The sequence below is a fragment of the Arachis duranensis genome, chromosome 6, assembly GCF_000817695.3.
Source record: "Arachis duranensis cultivar V14167 chromosome 6, aradu.V14167.gnm2.J7QH, whole genome shotgun sequence".
Classification (NCBI taxonomy): domain Eukaryota; kingdom Viridiplantae; phylum Streptophyta; class Magnoliopsida; order Fabales; family Fabaceae; genus Arachis; species Arachis duranensis.
This window is the reverse complement of record NC_029777.3, coordinates 7,226,465-7,241,663: the sequence shown is the minus strand read 5'-3', so window position 1 is coordinate 7,241,663 and position 15,199 is coordinate 7,226,465. Positions and strand designations below refer to the sequence as shown.

The following is a 15,199-nucleotide window of genomic DNA, read 5'->3' as shown; positions in this document are numbered from 1 at the left end:
GCTGAAACGGTGTCCAGGTATCCGTTACGGTGCCACGTTGGAAGGGGAAAAAAGTTCGAAGGACAACTAAGTCCTTGACGTCATTTTACAAATAAAGTTCGAAGGACAAATAGGTTCTTGAGAATTTTTTTCTCAAAATTAATAAACTCATTTCTTAAATTCTCTCATCTACCTCTCTCCATTTTTATATTTCTCACTACTATTTGTACTCTATATATAATTATATTTTATATTAGTAATTTGACAAATCAAAATATGTCATTCGATATTATTTTACAATTAAAATATTTTAAATGTAAAATTATACACATTAAATTATTTTAAATTTTAGATAACCAATGTTAAAATTAATTACTAATAAAAAATTATACTTTTTCATATAAAAATGATAACTAGAAATCTTATTATTTAATTTTTTATCTGCAGATATCTTAGTCTTCTTAGTCAGAAACTTTTGTCAACTTACGACTTTTTTGTAAAAGTAGTTTGATTTTATAAATCTTTTGTGGCATGCATAATTTATACTGTTAGAACAAAGTGAACTATAATTTAAAAAAAAATATTCTCGTAATGTTATTATGCATAAAAATACTAGTTCTAATATAATACACAAATGCACTAATGCTAACTTAATACATGAATGATGCACAAATGAACTAATGCTAACTTGATGCATAAATGAACTGATGCTAACTAATGCCACTGATATGATGAAAACTGAACTAATGCAATTTAACAAATTCTAATATAATACACAAATGCACTAAAACTAAACTAATGCAATTTAAGAAAAAGAGTAGAAACATAACAAGCCCAATTTCTACAATTTTAATACAAATAATTTAAATTGTAGAATAAAACAAGTTAACTAGATTTCAAAATACAAGCATAATTTTATCAGAAATTATTTTTAATATGGAAAGAAAATTGGTGTTTTAGTTGAATATTGACATTTGAAGTGTATTACAGTATTGTGGAAATTATTCAACACGCCCCCACGTATTGGCTAAGATGCTGCCACGTGTTCAACACGCCCCTACGTGTTGGTCAGAATAATGCCACGTGTTCACCACGCCCCCCACGTGTTGCACCACGCTCCCCACGTGTTGACTTCTTACAAAAAAGAATCCACCCATCTATAATTACACCACATTCTCCCATTTTCAAAAAAACACCAATATTTTTTTCATACAAAAAAAAATTAGCCTAATTTTATAAACTAAATTCTCATAATAGAAGCATAATAGAAGTATAATGAAAAAAAATTCTCAATGACCTATTTGTCCTTCGAACTTTATTTGTAAAATGACGTCAATGACTTATTTGTCCTTCGAACTTTTTTTCCCTTCCAACGTGGCATCGTAACGGACACCTGTACACCGTTTCAGCCACGTCAGCCAATTCCGTTAGGTGTATGAGAGGTAAATAGACGGAAGGACTAAATTGTCCTTATTTGTTAAAATCAGGAACTTTTTTGTATTTAAATTTTGTCAGAGATGTATTTGTTAAAAGTTTGAAAACTAGGAGCTATCTATCTTTTTCCCTAAAATTAAATTGAAAAAGAAATCTTTAAGGCTAAGCTGATAGCCGAGTCCAGTAAACAAAATATTAGAATCACAGCTACCGCGCGGTAGAGTTAGTAGCCGCCTGTTCTCGTTGCTGTGATTCTTCCGTCCTACTAAACCCATAAACCCTCCTCCCCCCATCTTCACTAACAGTTAACGCTTCACACTTCATTCAACCACTGTTTATTAGTATTATAATAAGATAGGATTAAAAACTGAAGGATTAAACATATCACATGATCGTCGAGATCTGTTTTGATTGAATTCATCTCAGATCCGATATGTCGATCAGATTCGCCCTATGCTTATCGCTCTTCATCGCACTTCATTCTATTTCAGCTGCTTCTGCTGATTCCATCTATGGCTGCGGCGGCTTCGTCGAGGTAAACAAAGCAATCTACCTCTGCTTCTTTTTTTACTTGTAGATGCAAAACATGGATCTGAATCTCTGCTTTTCTTTATATCAGCTGAATGTTATTTTGTTTTCTTATAGGCGAGCTCATCGCTGGTGAAATCGAGGAGGCAAAGTGATTCCAAATTGGATTATTCTCATGTCACGGTGAGTGCTTGTAAACTTTGGTTTTTACTGAATGACTCTGTTGCAAACCTAAAACGAAGTGGAAACATAAAAATTATGCATATTAGTTGTTTCAACAATATATATTTGTTATAGGTTGAGCTTCAAACAGTGGATGGACTGGTAAAGGATAGAACACAGTGTGCTCCAAATGGATACTACTTTATTCCAGTTTATGACAAGGTAAAACTTGCATAATCTTCGTGCTCCAAGTATTTATATATTCGATGCATTAGTCTGTTCTTCTCAATGCAAGTGTGTTCACTGTAGGGTTCCTTTGTAATTAAAATTAATGGACCTGAAGGATGGGCATGGGATCCAGAGAAGGTTAGTTATTTCTTGCTTATTATTCAATTTTCTTATGGGGATTTGTTTGTTTATTTCCTGCTTCATCTGTATGCATGATATGTTTATCTATTATATTTTCTGAATCTTGATAAAATTGAAATATTTGATGCATGCTTATGGTCTGTCACTCTGTTTTCCTCCATCCCTGTAGGTTCCAGTGGTGGTTGACGATAAAGGTTGTAATGGCAATGAAGATATCAATTTTCATTTCACAGGGTGGGTTATTGTTCTATTTTTCATTCACTCTTTTTCTTTTTCTTTTTTTAATTTTTGTTTTTAAGTTTAAAGTTTCTATTTTCTTAACTTGATGATGCTCTGCCTTTTTAAATTACCTGCATAAGTTTCTGTTCTGTAGGTTTACTATATCTGGTAGAGTTGTTGGAGCTGTAGGTGGAGGAAGCTGTTCAGTTAAAAATGGTGGTCCTTCAAATGTAAAAGTTGAGCTATTGTCCCCTGCTGGGGATGTTGTCTCTGCTGTCTTAACTTCTCCATCAGGGAATTACTTGTTTAAAAATATAATTCCAGGTAGGGAAGTTTTTTCTTTACTTCTGCTTAGATCTTTGAGGATGTTTAGATTGAATAAGTTGAAATGGAAATTCAGCTGATTGGATGCAAAAAATACATTGTGCGCATCCTGTGATGGTACCAATGTGACCGAAAGGTATTATCATTGGTCCAGAGGATTTGTTCGTAAAACAATTCATTTCTGTCATTATTCGTATTATTTCCGATTCTCCTTTTAGTTGTGGTTCCAACATATGGGAAATACATCTGATGTGCAGGAAAATATGAACTACGAGCTTCAAGTCCTAATATGAAAGTTGAAGTTAAAGGTTCAACCCAGGTCTGAATTATTATTTTATGTTGCTATATTTTGGCATTTTGTTTGTGTTAATACCCATGCTTTCCTGTGTCAAATTTAATTTCATAATGCATTTAATGAGCTTCAATATGCTGCTTGCAATGTTTCTAATAATGTGCTTCTTGCAGGTGGAGTTGGGCTTTGGAAATGGTGTAGTTGATGATGTGTTCTTTGTCCCTGGGTATAGTATCAGTGGTTTTGTTGTTGCTCAGGTAATGTTTTCTAAAGGGACTTGTGTATGTTGATTTCTGTATTATCACTTGAACTATTAATCCTATATGATAATTTAGTGAAGAATGCTGTTTATATGCGTGACATACAGAATCAAGACTAAATTATTGATTACCCCAAATGCTTCATATATTCAATTATACATATATCTATGAGTGAGTTGAGGGTAGCTCTCAGTCAACTTGAACTTCCAAAACAATGTCGTGGTTTTGTTTTTTCTACTTGACGGTTTAATTGAATCATTTCTCTTGTAATGGTTTCTTTTATTTTGGTTCTTCCTTTTACAGGGAAATCCAATATTAGGGGTACATGTTTTCCTATATTCAGATGATGTTTCTGAGGTAGAATGTTTACAAGGTTCTCCAAATGGTCCACGAGAAGGGGTAGCTCTCTGTCATGCTATGTCCGATGCTGATGGAAAGTTCACATTCAATTCTGTACCTTGTGGTAACTCACTTTTTAAATGCTTATTCTCTTTTCTCCTCCTTTGGTGTGTGCCATTGTGGATTTTAATTTTTTTTCTGCTCTAGTTGGAGCACTCTTTAGAATTTCTGACACACGTATATTATTTCCCGGTATTATTTCCATCATGCTTTTTAGTTTGTGCATTTAACTTTTGATCCAATGACAATCTATAATTATGTATGTGGAAAGATATAATTTAGTTTTTCAAGTTTTTGGAAACTTCACAATGCACATGTCTGTTGCCATTTTCTCTCTTGGTTGATGATAGAGTGAAACTTCACTTCAATTTTTTCTTCTTTTTCTTGTATTGATTATTTGTCATTTTGTAGTGTATGAAAATTTCTTGTTATTATCACCTGCTACTACAACCTATTGCTTAAATGGGTGCTCACCCTTCTTATTAATCTACAGGAAGTTATGAACTCGTACCTTACTATAAGGGTGAAAATACAGTATTTGATGTTTCACCGTCCAGCGTCTCGGTTAATGTTAAGCATCAACATGTAACGGTGCCTCAGAAATTCCAGGTAAAATATATAGATGAAAATGTAGCATGTACATACCATCTTTTTAGTTTCTTTCTTTGGCATTCAAAAAGTAAACAAAAGGTCCATCACTGTGGTAAAACTAATTATTTAGTGATGCATCACTGAAAATGCTGATGAAAAAATTTGCTTGCTATCAGTTATAAAAGTTCATATTGCCTCTGAGAAGATATGAAAAAATATAAGAGAAACCAAACTGGAAAAGAATTGCAAATGAAAATTTTGAATTGCTAAACATCTAGGTGTCAAATATATATATGACTACTTGGACTATTTGGTTGGAGCGTAATGCACGCAACTTCAACAACAGATTTTTTGACAAGCATGTTTTATGGGATAGAATTAGATGCCTAGCATCTAGTTGGTGTAAAGCTCGTGATCTTCATAGGGGACTTGCCCTCTTGGTCATGTTAGATTGGAAAGCTATGCTTTATAGATAAATCTTTGTTTTTTTTGCTTTTGCTTTTGTGTATGGGTTCCTTTATCCCCCAATTTGTATTATCCTTCTCTTTACCTTAATGAATTCTTCTTTTTATCAAAAAATAAATAAAAATACTTAGTATGTTGTCACAAGTTTGTGGTAACAATGATCGTATTTGAATTTTACTCTTGTTTTTTGTGTTCTGGTTTTTTCAATTATCTGTTTATGTCAATAATTATTACAGGTAACTGGGTTTTCTCTTGGAGGCCGTGTGGTTGATGGAAATGAAATGGGAGTGGAGGGTGTTAAAATTATAGTGGATGGTCATGACAGGTCTATTACGGATAATCAAGGATATTATAAGCTTGATCAGGTATCAAAGTAGAGTCTTGTGTGTGTGTGTGTGTTTGTTTGTTTCCTCCCCTTATCTATGTTTTTGAACTTCTTAGGTGACATCCAAGCATTATAGCATTGAAGCCAAAAAGGAGCATTACAAATTCAGGAAGTTGGAGAATTATATGGTAAATTATAGCATTAACATCATATTAGATTTATTTGAGTTCAATAGATTGCTCTAGTGGTAACATGATAAATAAATTCTCAATTGTTGATAAAAGCATGAAATTTAGCATTGATACTTTGTGCAATGAATACCGTCGCTATCATAGCACTTTTCTTAAGGATTGCTTTCATGATCAGGTTTTGCCAAATATGGCTTCAATAGAAGACATTAATGCCATTTCATATGACCTTTGTGGCTCAGTTAGGTCAGTTAGTGGTGGTCCGAAAGCCAAGGTATGCTTCTTCTCTCATTTATTTATTACAGTGATATTCGCATGTTAAATTATTAATGAAAGCTGATCTTTTGTTAATTGTAATAGGTGGCTTTGACTCATGGACCTGAGAATGTGAAACCACAAAAGAAGCAAACAGATGGAAATGGAAGATTCTGCTTTGAGGTATGTTTGCTCAACGAGCAATAGTTTAGTCATTTCCCCCCTCCCTTTGTTGAGGTCCTCGAGTTATCATGTGGATATGTGGATACGTTTAACTAAAGGCGAAAGGAAGCAGTGGCTTAGGATGGCAAATGAGAGTTTCTACAGTATGGTCTGAGTGTTTTAGATTTTATTGCCAGTTAACTAGTTTAGGAAGCAGCATGTTACCTTCGGAATATGTCTCAATTTTGTTGTATTTTTGTATCCTATGGTCACAAGCTTTGATAAGGAATTTTCTGAAATTTAGGACTATGCAATTTGTGATAATTATCTTTTTAAATGAGCTATACAGGGGATGACAGAAAGCAATAACCACGTATAAGAGAAACCTGAGAATTTGTGGTTGCAGATTTGGGCTTACTACTTTTTATTTGTTCTTCTAATTTGCTGTATAGTTCTTTGTTTGAACAAATAGAATATAAAAAGTGATAAGTTTTGAAGGGATTCTGGCTAGGTAGTGCAATCTTATATCAAACATCGTTCAAATGTTAAAATAATAAGTAAAAAACAACAGCTAATTTTCAGTGCTTGCAGTTTGTTAAACAACAATGTTCTGTGAATAGGTGTCCAAATTATGTTTACCTTATAAAATATCAACTAAGTGATAAAAATTGTTTTATTGTTTCTTTATTTTTGCATTTAGAGCATTGATAGATCCCTGGTATTGAGGGGTGTGTTTTGAGGAAGGTTAGAAAGATGGGTTATGGTAAGGATTTGCTCACACTTCTGGTAAGGGTAAGATGGGAAGTTTCAAGGCTAACCTATAGCATAACAGAATGGCAACATCGTAATGGAAAATGAGCGAGGGGGAAAATTCATTTATAGGTGAATGGGAATAAATGCAAAGAGAATGAAGAGAAGAGGAATGGCTGGTAGGCAATCCCTTGCGAATCTTGGGGCCTGTGGGTGGGAAGGGATCAGATCCATAGAGCCTCTGCATTGTCTCTATCATTTTTTCTGCTTCTTTATTTATTTATTTATTGGGTATTTTCTCTGAATGAGTAAGAGGAAGTTTTCTTCTGTGATTTGCTCGGAATTATTCCCACATCCTGTAGTCAAATATATGATTCCCTAGTTGTATTTGCTGAATTGTTATTTTTCCATCCTTAATACTGACATGTAACATGTTTGTTTATTTTTTAGGTTGTGCCTGGTGAATATCGGTTATCAGCTATTGCTGAGAATGCTCCTGGGCTCATGTTTATGCCGTCATATATTGATGTTGTGGTCAAAAGTCCATTGTTAAATGTAGAATTTTCACAGGTAATTTTTCATAGATACTAACTATAGGGTGTCTTTCAAGCTTGTTAGTTCTTTTTTTTTTTAATTTATTTTTTATGTTATAATCTCTATTCTATTAAGTGCATACTGCAATCTAATGCTCAAAATCTATAAATTAGTCCTTTGTCAACATACTTGAGCATGAATGATCCATCATCTGGTTGTGTTACTCATGGGATATAACTAATATTTATGTGGTTATTCTGAGCCAAAGGCCCACTGCTTATAAGGGAAAATAGAATGTTGTGATTTTGCATGCATTACAAATCTCAATATAATTCCCTATATTGTTGACTTTTATTTGATTCCTTAAAATTTCTTTCATTTCCTTTGAGAATCCTTATTCCTTTTTCTCACAGGGGCCATGATTTAGGCCCTGATTCAGTATAATATCATTTTTTACCTTTTCCTGATAAACATGTTTTATTCTGATTTGTTGCTGGATGATTGTAGGCTCTGGTCAATATTCGCGGTGCTGTATCCTGCAAGGAGAAATGTGGTCCATCTGTATCTGTTACTCTTGTCAAGGTTGACAAACATAATGAAGATAGAAAGACAATTAAATTGACCACCGAGAGTAGTGAATTTCTGTTTTCAGATGTTATTCCTGGAAAGTATAGACTTGAGGTTTGTCCTCTTTTACATTTCCATTTAAATTTGTGTATTTTATCTAACCCAATTAGCATTCTTATTGGCTTTTAAAATTCTATTGCATGAAGACTTGTCTTTTCAAATAATTTTCTATTTTGGTTTCAATATAAGTTGTTTGTTGAACTGTTCTGATTCATGTGGTGTTACCCCCCTTCTTTTGCTGTTTGATAATTGTTGTTTTAGGTCAAACATAGTTCCCCTGAAGCAGTGACTTCAAAGGATGATTGGTGCTGGGAGCAGAGCTTCATTGATGTAAATCTTGGAGCTGAGGACTTGGAAGGAATTACATTTGTTCAGAAAGGCTACTGGGTCAATATTATCTCAACTCATAATGTTGATGGTTACTTGACTCAACCCGATGGGTCAAATGTGAATTTGAAGATCAAGGTATTGTGTCTGACAATTATAGTCCATATTAGTTATGTCATGAAATTGCAGCTTCACAAAGTTCATTTTCTATTCTTTGCAGAAAGGTTCCCAGAAAATATGTGTAGAATATCCAGGAGTACATGAATTTAAATATGTAGACTCGTGTGTCTTCTTTGGGAGCTCATCTGTGAAAATTGATACATCTGTTCTGTCGGTATGGACAACTCAGACACAGCTATATTTTTGGTTAATTGATGTGGATTATTTCTTTGTGGTATTTTATTCCAATGTGTTTGAATTAATTTTTTGTAGCCTGTCCATCTAAAAGGAGAGAAGTATCTTCTTAAAGGACAAATAAATGTGCAGCCCAGCTCACTTGATTCATTACCCAAGAGCATAGTTGTGGACATTAAAAATGGTGGAGCTGGTGGTGTTGATTCTGCTACAGCCAAACTTAAATCCCATGAAAAAGATCAAACAAATACTGCTATCTACGAGTACTCTTTTTGGGCCAATCTTGGAGAAAAGCTTACCTTTATTCCTCGGGACTCAAGGTACAACTTTCTGGTTGGTTTTTCAAATGGTATTTGATTAAATATCTATTTTAGTAGAAGGCTTTCAATAGAAAGAGGTAGGATCAAAACAAGATCATTTGTGTGAATACACACTAGAGATTCTAACTATCTCATGACATCTGTCTATTTATTGAAAGAGGACGGACTGCATACAGCCTTTAATAAATGAAGTTCATGAAATTGCAGTTTGACATTTACATCCTTCAATCCCATACAACATTAAGGTCTTATGGGATTGAATACTTTCCATTTGTGCTCCTATGTTATCGAATGTTGACAGTAAAAACCTTATAAGGCAATGTCGCAGAGATTAGAATGTTTCATTATACAAGTGAGAACACTAGATAAGATAGAACTAGCAATATATGCACGATATATTGCATTAAGCAATACATGCATTGAAGAAGATGGTAAAGTCTTACCTTAGGTTGTTTAAATACATGAAGAGAATACTTAGAGAAAACCCTACGATAAGAGGTGATCAGATGGAGAACACCTCATTAATCTAGAGGTCGAAATTTATCAAGAAAATATGAAACTAATAAGAATGACTTTAATTTAAACACCTTATCTATAGACATGAGTTATGATAAGATAGGATGGTCTATTGGTCTAGTTTGATTTATGCAGCCAACCCCACCTGATTTATGCTTGACTGCATCTGCTGATCTTGTAACTAGTTATTCCCTTACTTCATTCCTTCCCCTCCTCAGTCTTTAGGTCAAACAAAGTTGACTGCATGTGCCAAATTTGTATTGTTGACTTATTCTTTTGGTTTGCTTACAGGAATGATGGGGAGAAAAAACTTCTGTTTTACCCTAGAGAGCATCATGTAAGTATTAAAAGATAAATATGTGTAAACACCATTCCTTGGGACAATCACTAAAATTTTCATTTGAAAATTCCATTTCCTCAGATATCAGTGGCAGATGATAATTGTCAAACTTATATTCCTACGTTTTCTTCTCGACCGGGAGTATATATTGAAGGATCAGTTTCTCCTCCTCTTTCTGGAGTCCATATCAAGCTTGTTGCAGCTGGAGAGAGTAGCATTACTGCACTTAAAAGTGGTGAAATAGTACTTGAAACATCAACTGGGGCTGATGGCACCTTTGTGGCAGGTCCTCTGTATGATGATGTTGGTTACAATGTTGAAGCCTCAAAGGTAGTTATATTATTATCATTATTATACCATTTTTCAGGATATATACACGAAGAATACAAAAGAATAAAATAAAAAAGAAAGGAGAGAGTAAAAGGGATTTTGTTTTTTTTTTTTAACAACAAAAGATAATTTACCAATAAAGTAAAGGTTTCCAATCTCAACATATTTGCCACGGAAATCCCTCCAAAAAAATCATGAGCTTTAGGCCAAATAGAAGCCAAATATGAAATTTATACTACAACACCAGAGCTATGTCAAACTACCTACAGTAAAGGTCAAATTAGAAATAATATTTTAAGTGGTGTTGGCTGTTTCTATGCATTTCCATGATGGTTGTGTTGATAGTTCTCGTTCTTGCCCAAACAGATTGTCAATAGTTTCCAATTTCATCTGAAAGCGTGGTGTGTGCTAAAAAATGGAGGAAAATCACATAAATAAACATTTTCATATCATAATTTGTACTGTACGATTTTCTTATTATATTATCACCAATCAGCTTCCCTTTTATTAATACCAATTGTTATACTTTGCACTAAATGTACAAGGCATGTTTTATTTTGTTTTTCCCATTGTTGCCATTATGTTTTCTTACGTTTATTCCTGGGAAAAGGCTTAGTTGTTGTTTTTCTTTTTTTTTTATATGCAGCCTGGCTATCATTTAAAACAAGTTGGACCTTATTCCTTTAGTTGTCAGAAGCTTAGTCAAATTTCAGTGCTTATACATCACAAGGATGATGTTAGAGAACCCATTCCTTCTGTTCTGCTATCTTTGAGTGGTGACAATGGTTATAGAAACAACTCGGTATCTGGTGATGGAGGGTCATTCCTGTTTGATAATTTGTTTCCTGGAACATTCTATTTGCGTCCTGTTTTGAAGGTACTTCTCTGAACATAACTCTTGTGGTATTTCATTTTACTACCATTCTGTTATACTTGATTACATGACTTTGCTATCAGTATGTCCTGGTTCATGTGCTTCTGCACTTGCAATTAACAATGTAATTTGTTTCGTTCACGATCAAAATCATCTCTAACCTTCCAAAAGGGAGTAGGAGCCTGATTATGCTTGACCAAAGAAACAAAATGAGAAAAAGAAATGGATAGCTGAAGATTGTTTTCGGCCCTGTTGTGTTGCTTTCTTGTAGAGAGCATCTTCATGTGTTCTTGTGCAGCTCAATAAGTTGTATCTCTAGGCTTGTATTAAGTTGTTGCTGTTTTCTGGCATCCTCGTGTTTGTAAAATATAAGGACTTTCCTAAAAAGTTTATGATTATTGAGATTTTGTGGGTGCTCATCTCTGTGTAGTGATCAACTGCCTTATTCAGCTTTATTTAATCACATTTCCTAGGAGTATGCTTTCTCACCTTCAGCACAGGCAATAGAGCTTGGAGGAGGGGAATTTAAAGAAGTTGTTTTTCAGGCGACTCGTGTAGCATACAGGTTTGAATACATTATTTCACCCTAGAAACTTTCCTACTATTCCCATCTTTTCACTTTCCAATTTGGGCATACTTCTATTCTGGAAGATGCTGAGTTATATCTACTCTTGCAGTGCTACTGGCTTCGTCACACTGTTGTCTGGCCAGCCCAAAGGAGGAGTGTCAGTTGAAGCTCGGGCAGAGTCAAAAGGTTATTTCGAGGAAGCTGTGACAGATTCTTCTGGGAATTACCGTCTCAGAGGACTACTGCCTGATACAGTCTATGCTGTTAAAGTAGCTAAAAGGGATGTTCTAGGCAGTTCAAACATAGAGCGTGCTTCTCCTGATTCTATTCCTGTCAAGGTTAGTCATTTGTAGCTATCTTTCTTGGCTTTTCCGTCAATGTGAATATCCTATAATGCCAACTTGTTGGCTGATGTTTCCAGGTTGGAACTGAGGATATCAGGGGTTTAGATTTCGTAGTTTTTGAGGAGCCAGAAATTACAATTGTTAGTTGCCATGTTGAAGGAAATGGTACTAAGGAACTGCATAAACACCTGATGGTAGAAATTAAGTCAGCTAGTGACCCAAATAAGATAGAGTCTGTCTTCCCCCTACCAATTTCTAACTACTTTCAAGTGAAGGGTTTATCTAAAGGCAGACACCTTCTGCAACTCCGGTCTGGCCTCCCTTCGAGTTCCCTTAAATTTGAATCCGACATCATTGAGGTAGATTTGGAGAAAGATACTCAAATCCATGTAGGCCCACTGAGATACAAGATCGACGATCAGATGAAGCAGGTTTCCTCTTGTCACCACCTTTTCCTTATTTATAAAAATTCATCATTTTCCTTCTGTTGCTATGGCACTTATTGTTTCATTCTTTCCTCTTCTGCAATGCAGGAGCTGACGCCCGCACCAGTATTCCCTCTTATAGCTGGATTATTTTTCATTGCACTATTCCTCAGCATTCCAAGGTAGGTTTCATGTATTCTTTTTCATTGGGTAACTAGTTTTGGACTTGGATTCTATGGCGATTTATCTTTATTGATCTCCTTATCCTTATTGTGTATGAAGATTGAAGGATCTGTATCAAGCAACTGTAGATATACCCACACCAGGACTCGCTGCTACTTCAAGAAAGGACACAAGGAAGACAACGATGCGGAAGAAGACATATTAGATTCCCTTTCCTACTGCAGATGGCATGCATGGTAGTTATAACTGCACTTGGTAGAGTTAGTTTTTCTGCGTTCACGTTCTCTGGTAGGTTGAGATGTCTGTTTTTATTATTCTGGAGAGGCAACAGGGAAATAGAAGAATGTAATTATTAATTTTTTGTTACATGGTAGTACGTTATTTCTAACTTCTCGTTCAAGGAGCAAATGCATATAGAAGCCATATGTATTTGTTGCTTGGGATTTTTTTTGCAGCAAGGCAAAGGTGTTAAGCTTCAACATTTTGACCAAAGAATTAGGTTTTCCAATTTTGTTACTAATGAATCGGTGCTGCTCGTTACATGCATCATGTATTTTCTGCATTTAATGGGAAATTAAATTATTCAAGTTAGTTTAACATAGATTTCTATCTATATCGAGCTCTCTTGCTGGAAACAAGGATTTTACTGTCAGATCATTGAATTTCTTTTTGGCTGAACATTTAATTTATATGGTATCCTATTATACATACGAATTATTTTGACTTGATTATTATAAAATTTATAACACCAATATATATGATCACAAAAAATTATTACAAGCTGTAAATCTCCTACGGATATAGTTTTTATAGTATAAAAGGGAATTTTTAACCAAAGTTAAATTTTGCAAAATATTACGATGTATTTATTTATGTATAAATATAGATGTTTTTTTAATTTATTTAAAAATATATATTTTATATTTTAAATATATTTTGGATGAATGACTAATTTAATGGTTAATTCTTTGTGTATATTTAATATAGTTGTAAATTTTAAGATTGTAATTCTTTTCCCGGTATTATATGATGTTGCTTGTTTAAATACATACAAGCTAAAACTTACTTTTATCTTAGTTCTTAAGCTATGACTCATAATTAAAATAAGATAGGCACAGCTCACTCCCTTTTTCTTATTTTCTGTGTGATTTTTTTAGGAAATTAGTTTTTCTTTCAATCAACAAAGTGAATAAAGGTTAAAGGAGGGAAAAAATATTTAAAAAGAGAAAATATTGGTTGATTATTAGCTGATTTAAATTTTTACCTTTTTTTCTTATTATGCATCAGAAATTCAGCCATGATAAGGTTTAACTTTCATTTGGTTTTGAGGACTAACAGTTCTCTTTTCCCTTATAAAAACTGCCGTGAGATGTTGCTTCAAGAGATGATTAAGAGGAGGAATACTTCCGAACGTTGTCACATTTTACATACATTTTGTTGGTCTCTGACATGAAATGTAGGGTTTAATCAATTAATATTATATTTTTATCCTTCATTGTCAATTTTAATTGTGAGTACCATTCGGAACTTGCAAATGAAGTGAAAGGCAAGCTTGCTCTTTTATTAAAGCTCGTCATGCATAGAATATACTAAGTGCTTATTTTGGGTAATGTATTCGTTGGTGCTTTCACATTTAAACACACCCCACTAACTACAAAGAGCATGACTTGAGCCTTTACGTTGCAATTCACTGTCACTGAAGCACACACAACATTGCATTGATAACCAGATGTGCGAAGTGTGGCGAAGTGTATGTGAAAGTATATGCATGCGTTGACGAACTTGCCATAATTGAGGGATAGTGTTACGATGTGTCAATAGCATAGCGTGTATTAAGGGCACGTAACACGCTTTAATGGAGAATTACATGTAGTGCTTAGGATCGGAGTTACAAACTTGCCTGCAAGTAAATGTGACAGCCAAATTCTACATAAATTGAAGGTGTAACGACACGTATATTTTAGTATTTTAGTGTATATAAAATCATGGCGGCAGAGGCACTAACTGTGGTCGAGATTTCAAGTGTAATTACAGGTTGCAGCTGGGGCCAATGGATCATCAGCTATACGTAAAACAAGGCTAGTAGAAAATTCTCGGAACCTAAGTGCCAGTCACTACATCATTACCTTCCATTGGAACCTCTCTACTATAAATACCGTTGCTCATCAAATCAAATCCCATCATCGAACTGCAAGCATTTTCCAATCTACTTGATTTTCCCTCTTCCCCGAACATATTCTCTTATCAGCTTTTAGTTAGATTCTTTCACTTCGTAGCAAATATGGCCACATTCTCACGCAACTTCAAATTGCATGTTTTCTTATTGTTGATTGTTATGGTCATTGGAATAGAAGCGCGGAATATCCAATATTTTTGTGGTGGCCATGGAAAAGGTGGTGGTGAAGAAGGTGGAAGTTTTGGTGGTGGTGGTAGTGACAAAGGAGGAGGAGGAGGTGGTGGTGGTCAATTTGGTGGAGGAGGAGGAGGTGGATTTAGTGGAGGTGGAGGTGGTGGTGTAGGTGGAGGTGGAGGTGGAAGTTTTGGTGGAGGAGGAGGAGGAAGAGGAGGTGGTGATGGTGGTGCAGGTGGTGGGGGAAGCGTGGGAGTTGGTGTAGGTGCAGGAGGTGGTGCTGGTGTTGGTGGTGGAGGTGGTGCAGGTGGAGGAGGAGGTGGTCGAGTTGGTGGAGGTGGAGGTGGTGGTGCTGGAGCTGGTGTTGGTGCAGGTGGAGGTGCTGGAGTTGGTGATGGTGGAGGA

At 34.9% G+C, this 15,199-nt stretch overlaps 2 protein-coding genes across 2 annotated transcripts in view; both read left to right on the top strand.

Annotated features, from left to right (window-relative positions):
- The first annotated feature begins 1,583 nt into the window (after window positions 1-1,583).
- On the top strand, window positions 1,584-12,923 carry LOC107492374 (uncharacterized). The gene is made up of 27 exons (XM_016113394.3): window positions 1,584-1,948; window positions 2,059-2,124; window positions 2,239-2,325; window positions 2,413-2,469; window positions 2,642-2,706; window positions 2,846-3,015; window positions 3,273-3,334; window positions 3,481-3,564; window positions 3,871-4,030; window positions 4,460-4,575; window positions 5,259-5,387; window positions 5,464-5,535; window positions 5,714-5,809; window positions 5,896-5,973; window positions 7,153-7,272; window positions 7,744-7,917; window positions 8,125-8,328; window positions 8,411-8,524; window positions 8,623-8,864; window positions 9,672-9,717; window positions 9,802-10,050; window positions 10,697-10,927; window positions 11,398-11,489; window positions 11,602-11,830; window positions 11,914-12,267; window positions 12,370-12,443; window positions 12,544-12,923. Exons 1-27 carry the CDS (start codon window positions 1,847-1,849, stop codon window positions 12,647-12,649), a joined length of 3,579 nt encoding a protein of 1,192 aa, XP_015968880.1. The 5' UTR covers window positions 1,584-1,846; the 3' UTR covers window positions 12,650-12,923.
- Window positions 12,924-14,725: 1,802 nt separating this feature from the next.
- LOC127748418 (glycine-rich cell wall structural protein) overlaps window positions 14,726-15,199 on the top strand; it is a 1,325-nt gene continuing 851 nt past the window's right edge. The window contains exons 1-2 of the mRNA XM_052262926.1: window positions 14,726-14,873; window positions 14,994-15,191. Coding sequence (XP_052118886.1) covers window positions 14,726-14,873; window positions 14,994-15,191 — 346 coding nt within the window. The remainder of the gene's footprint in view (window positions 14,874-14,993; window positions 15,192-15,199) is intronic.

Excerpts from the sequence above, each read along its gene's own strand:
- LOC107492374 (XM_016113394.3), top strand. The coding sequence starts at position 1,847 with ATGTCGATCAGATTCGCCCTATGCTTATCGCTCTTCATCGCACTTCAT. Across the intron at positions 2,125-2,238 it reads TGGATTATTCTCATGTCACG|GTTGAGCTTCAAACAGTGGA; the intron begins GTGAGTGCTTGT and ends TATTTGTTATAG. Across the intron at positions 11,831-11,913 it reads CTGATTCTATTCCTGTCAAG|GTTGGAACTGAGGATATCAG; the intron begins GTTAGTCATTTG and ends TGATGTTTCCAG.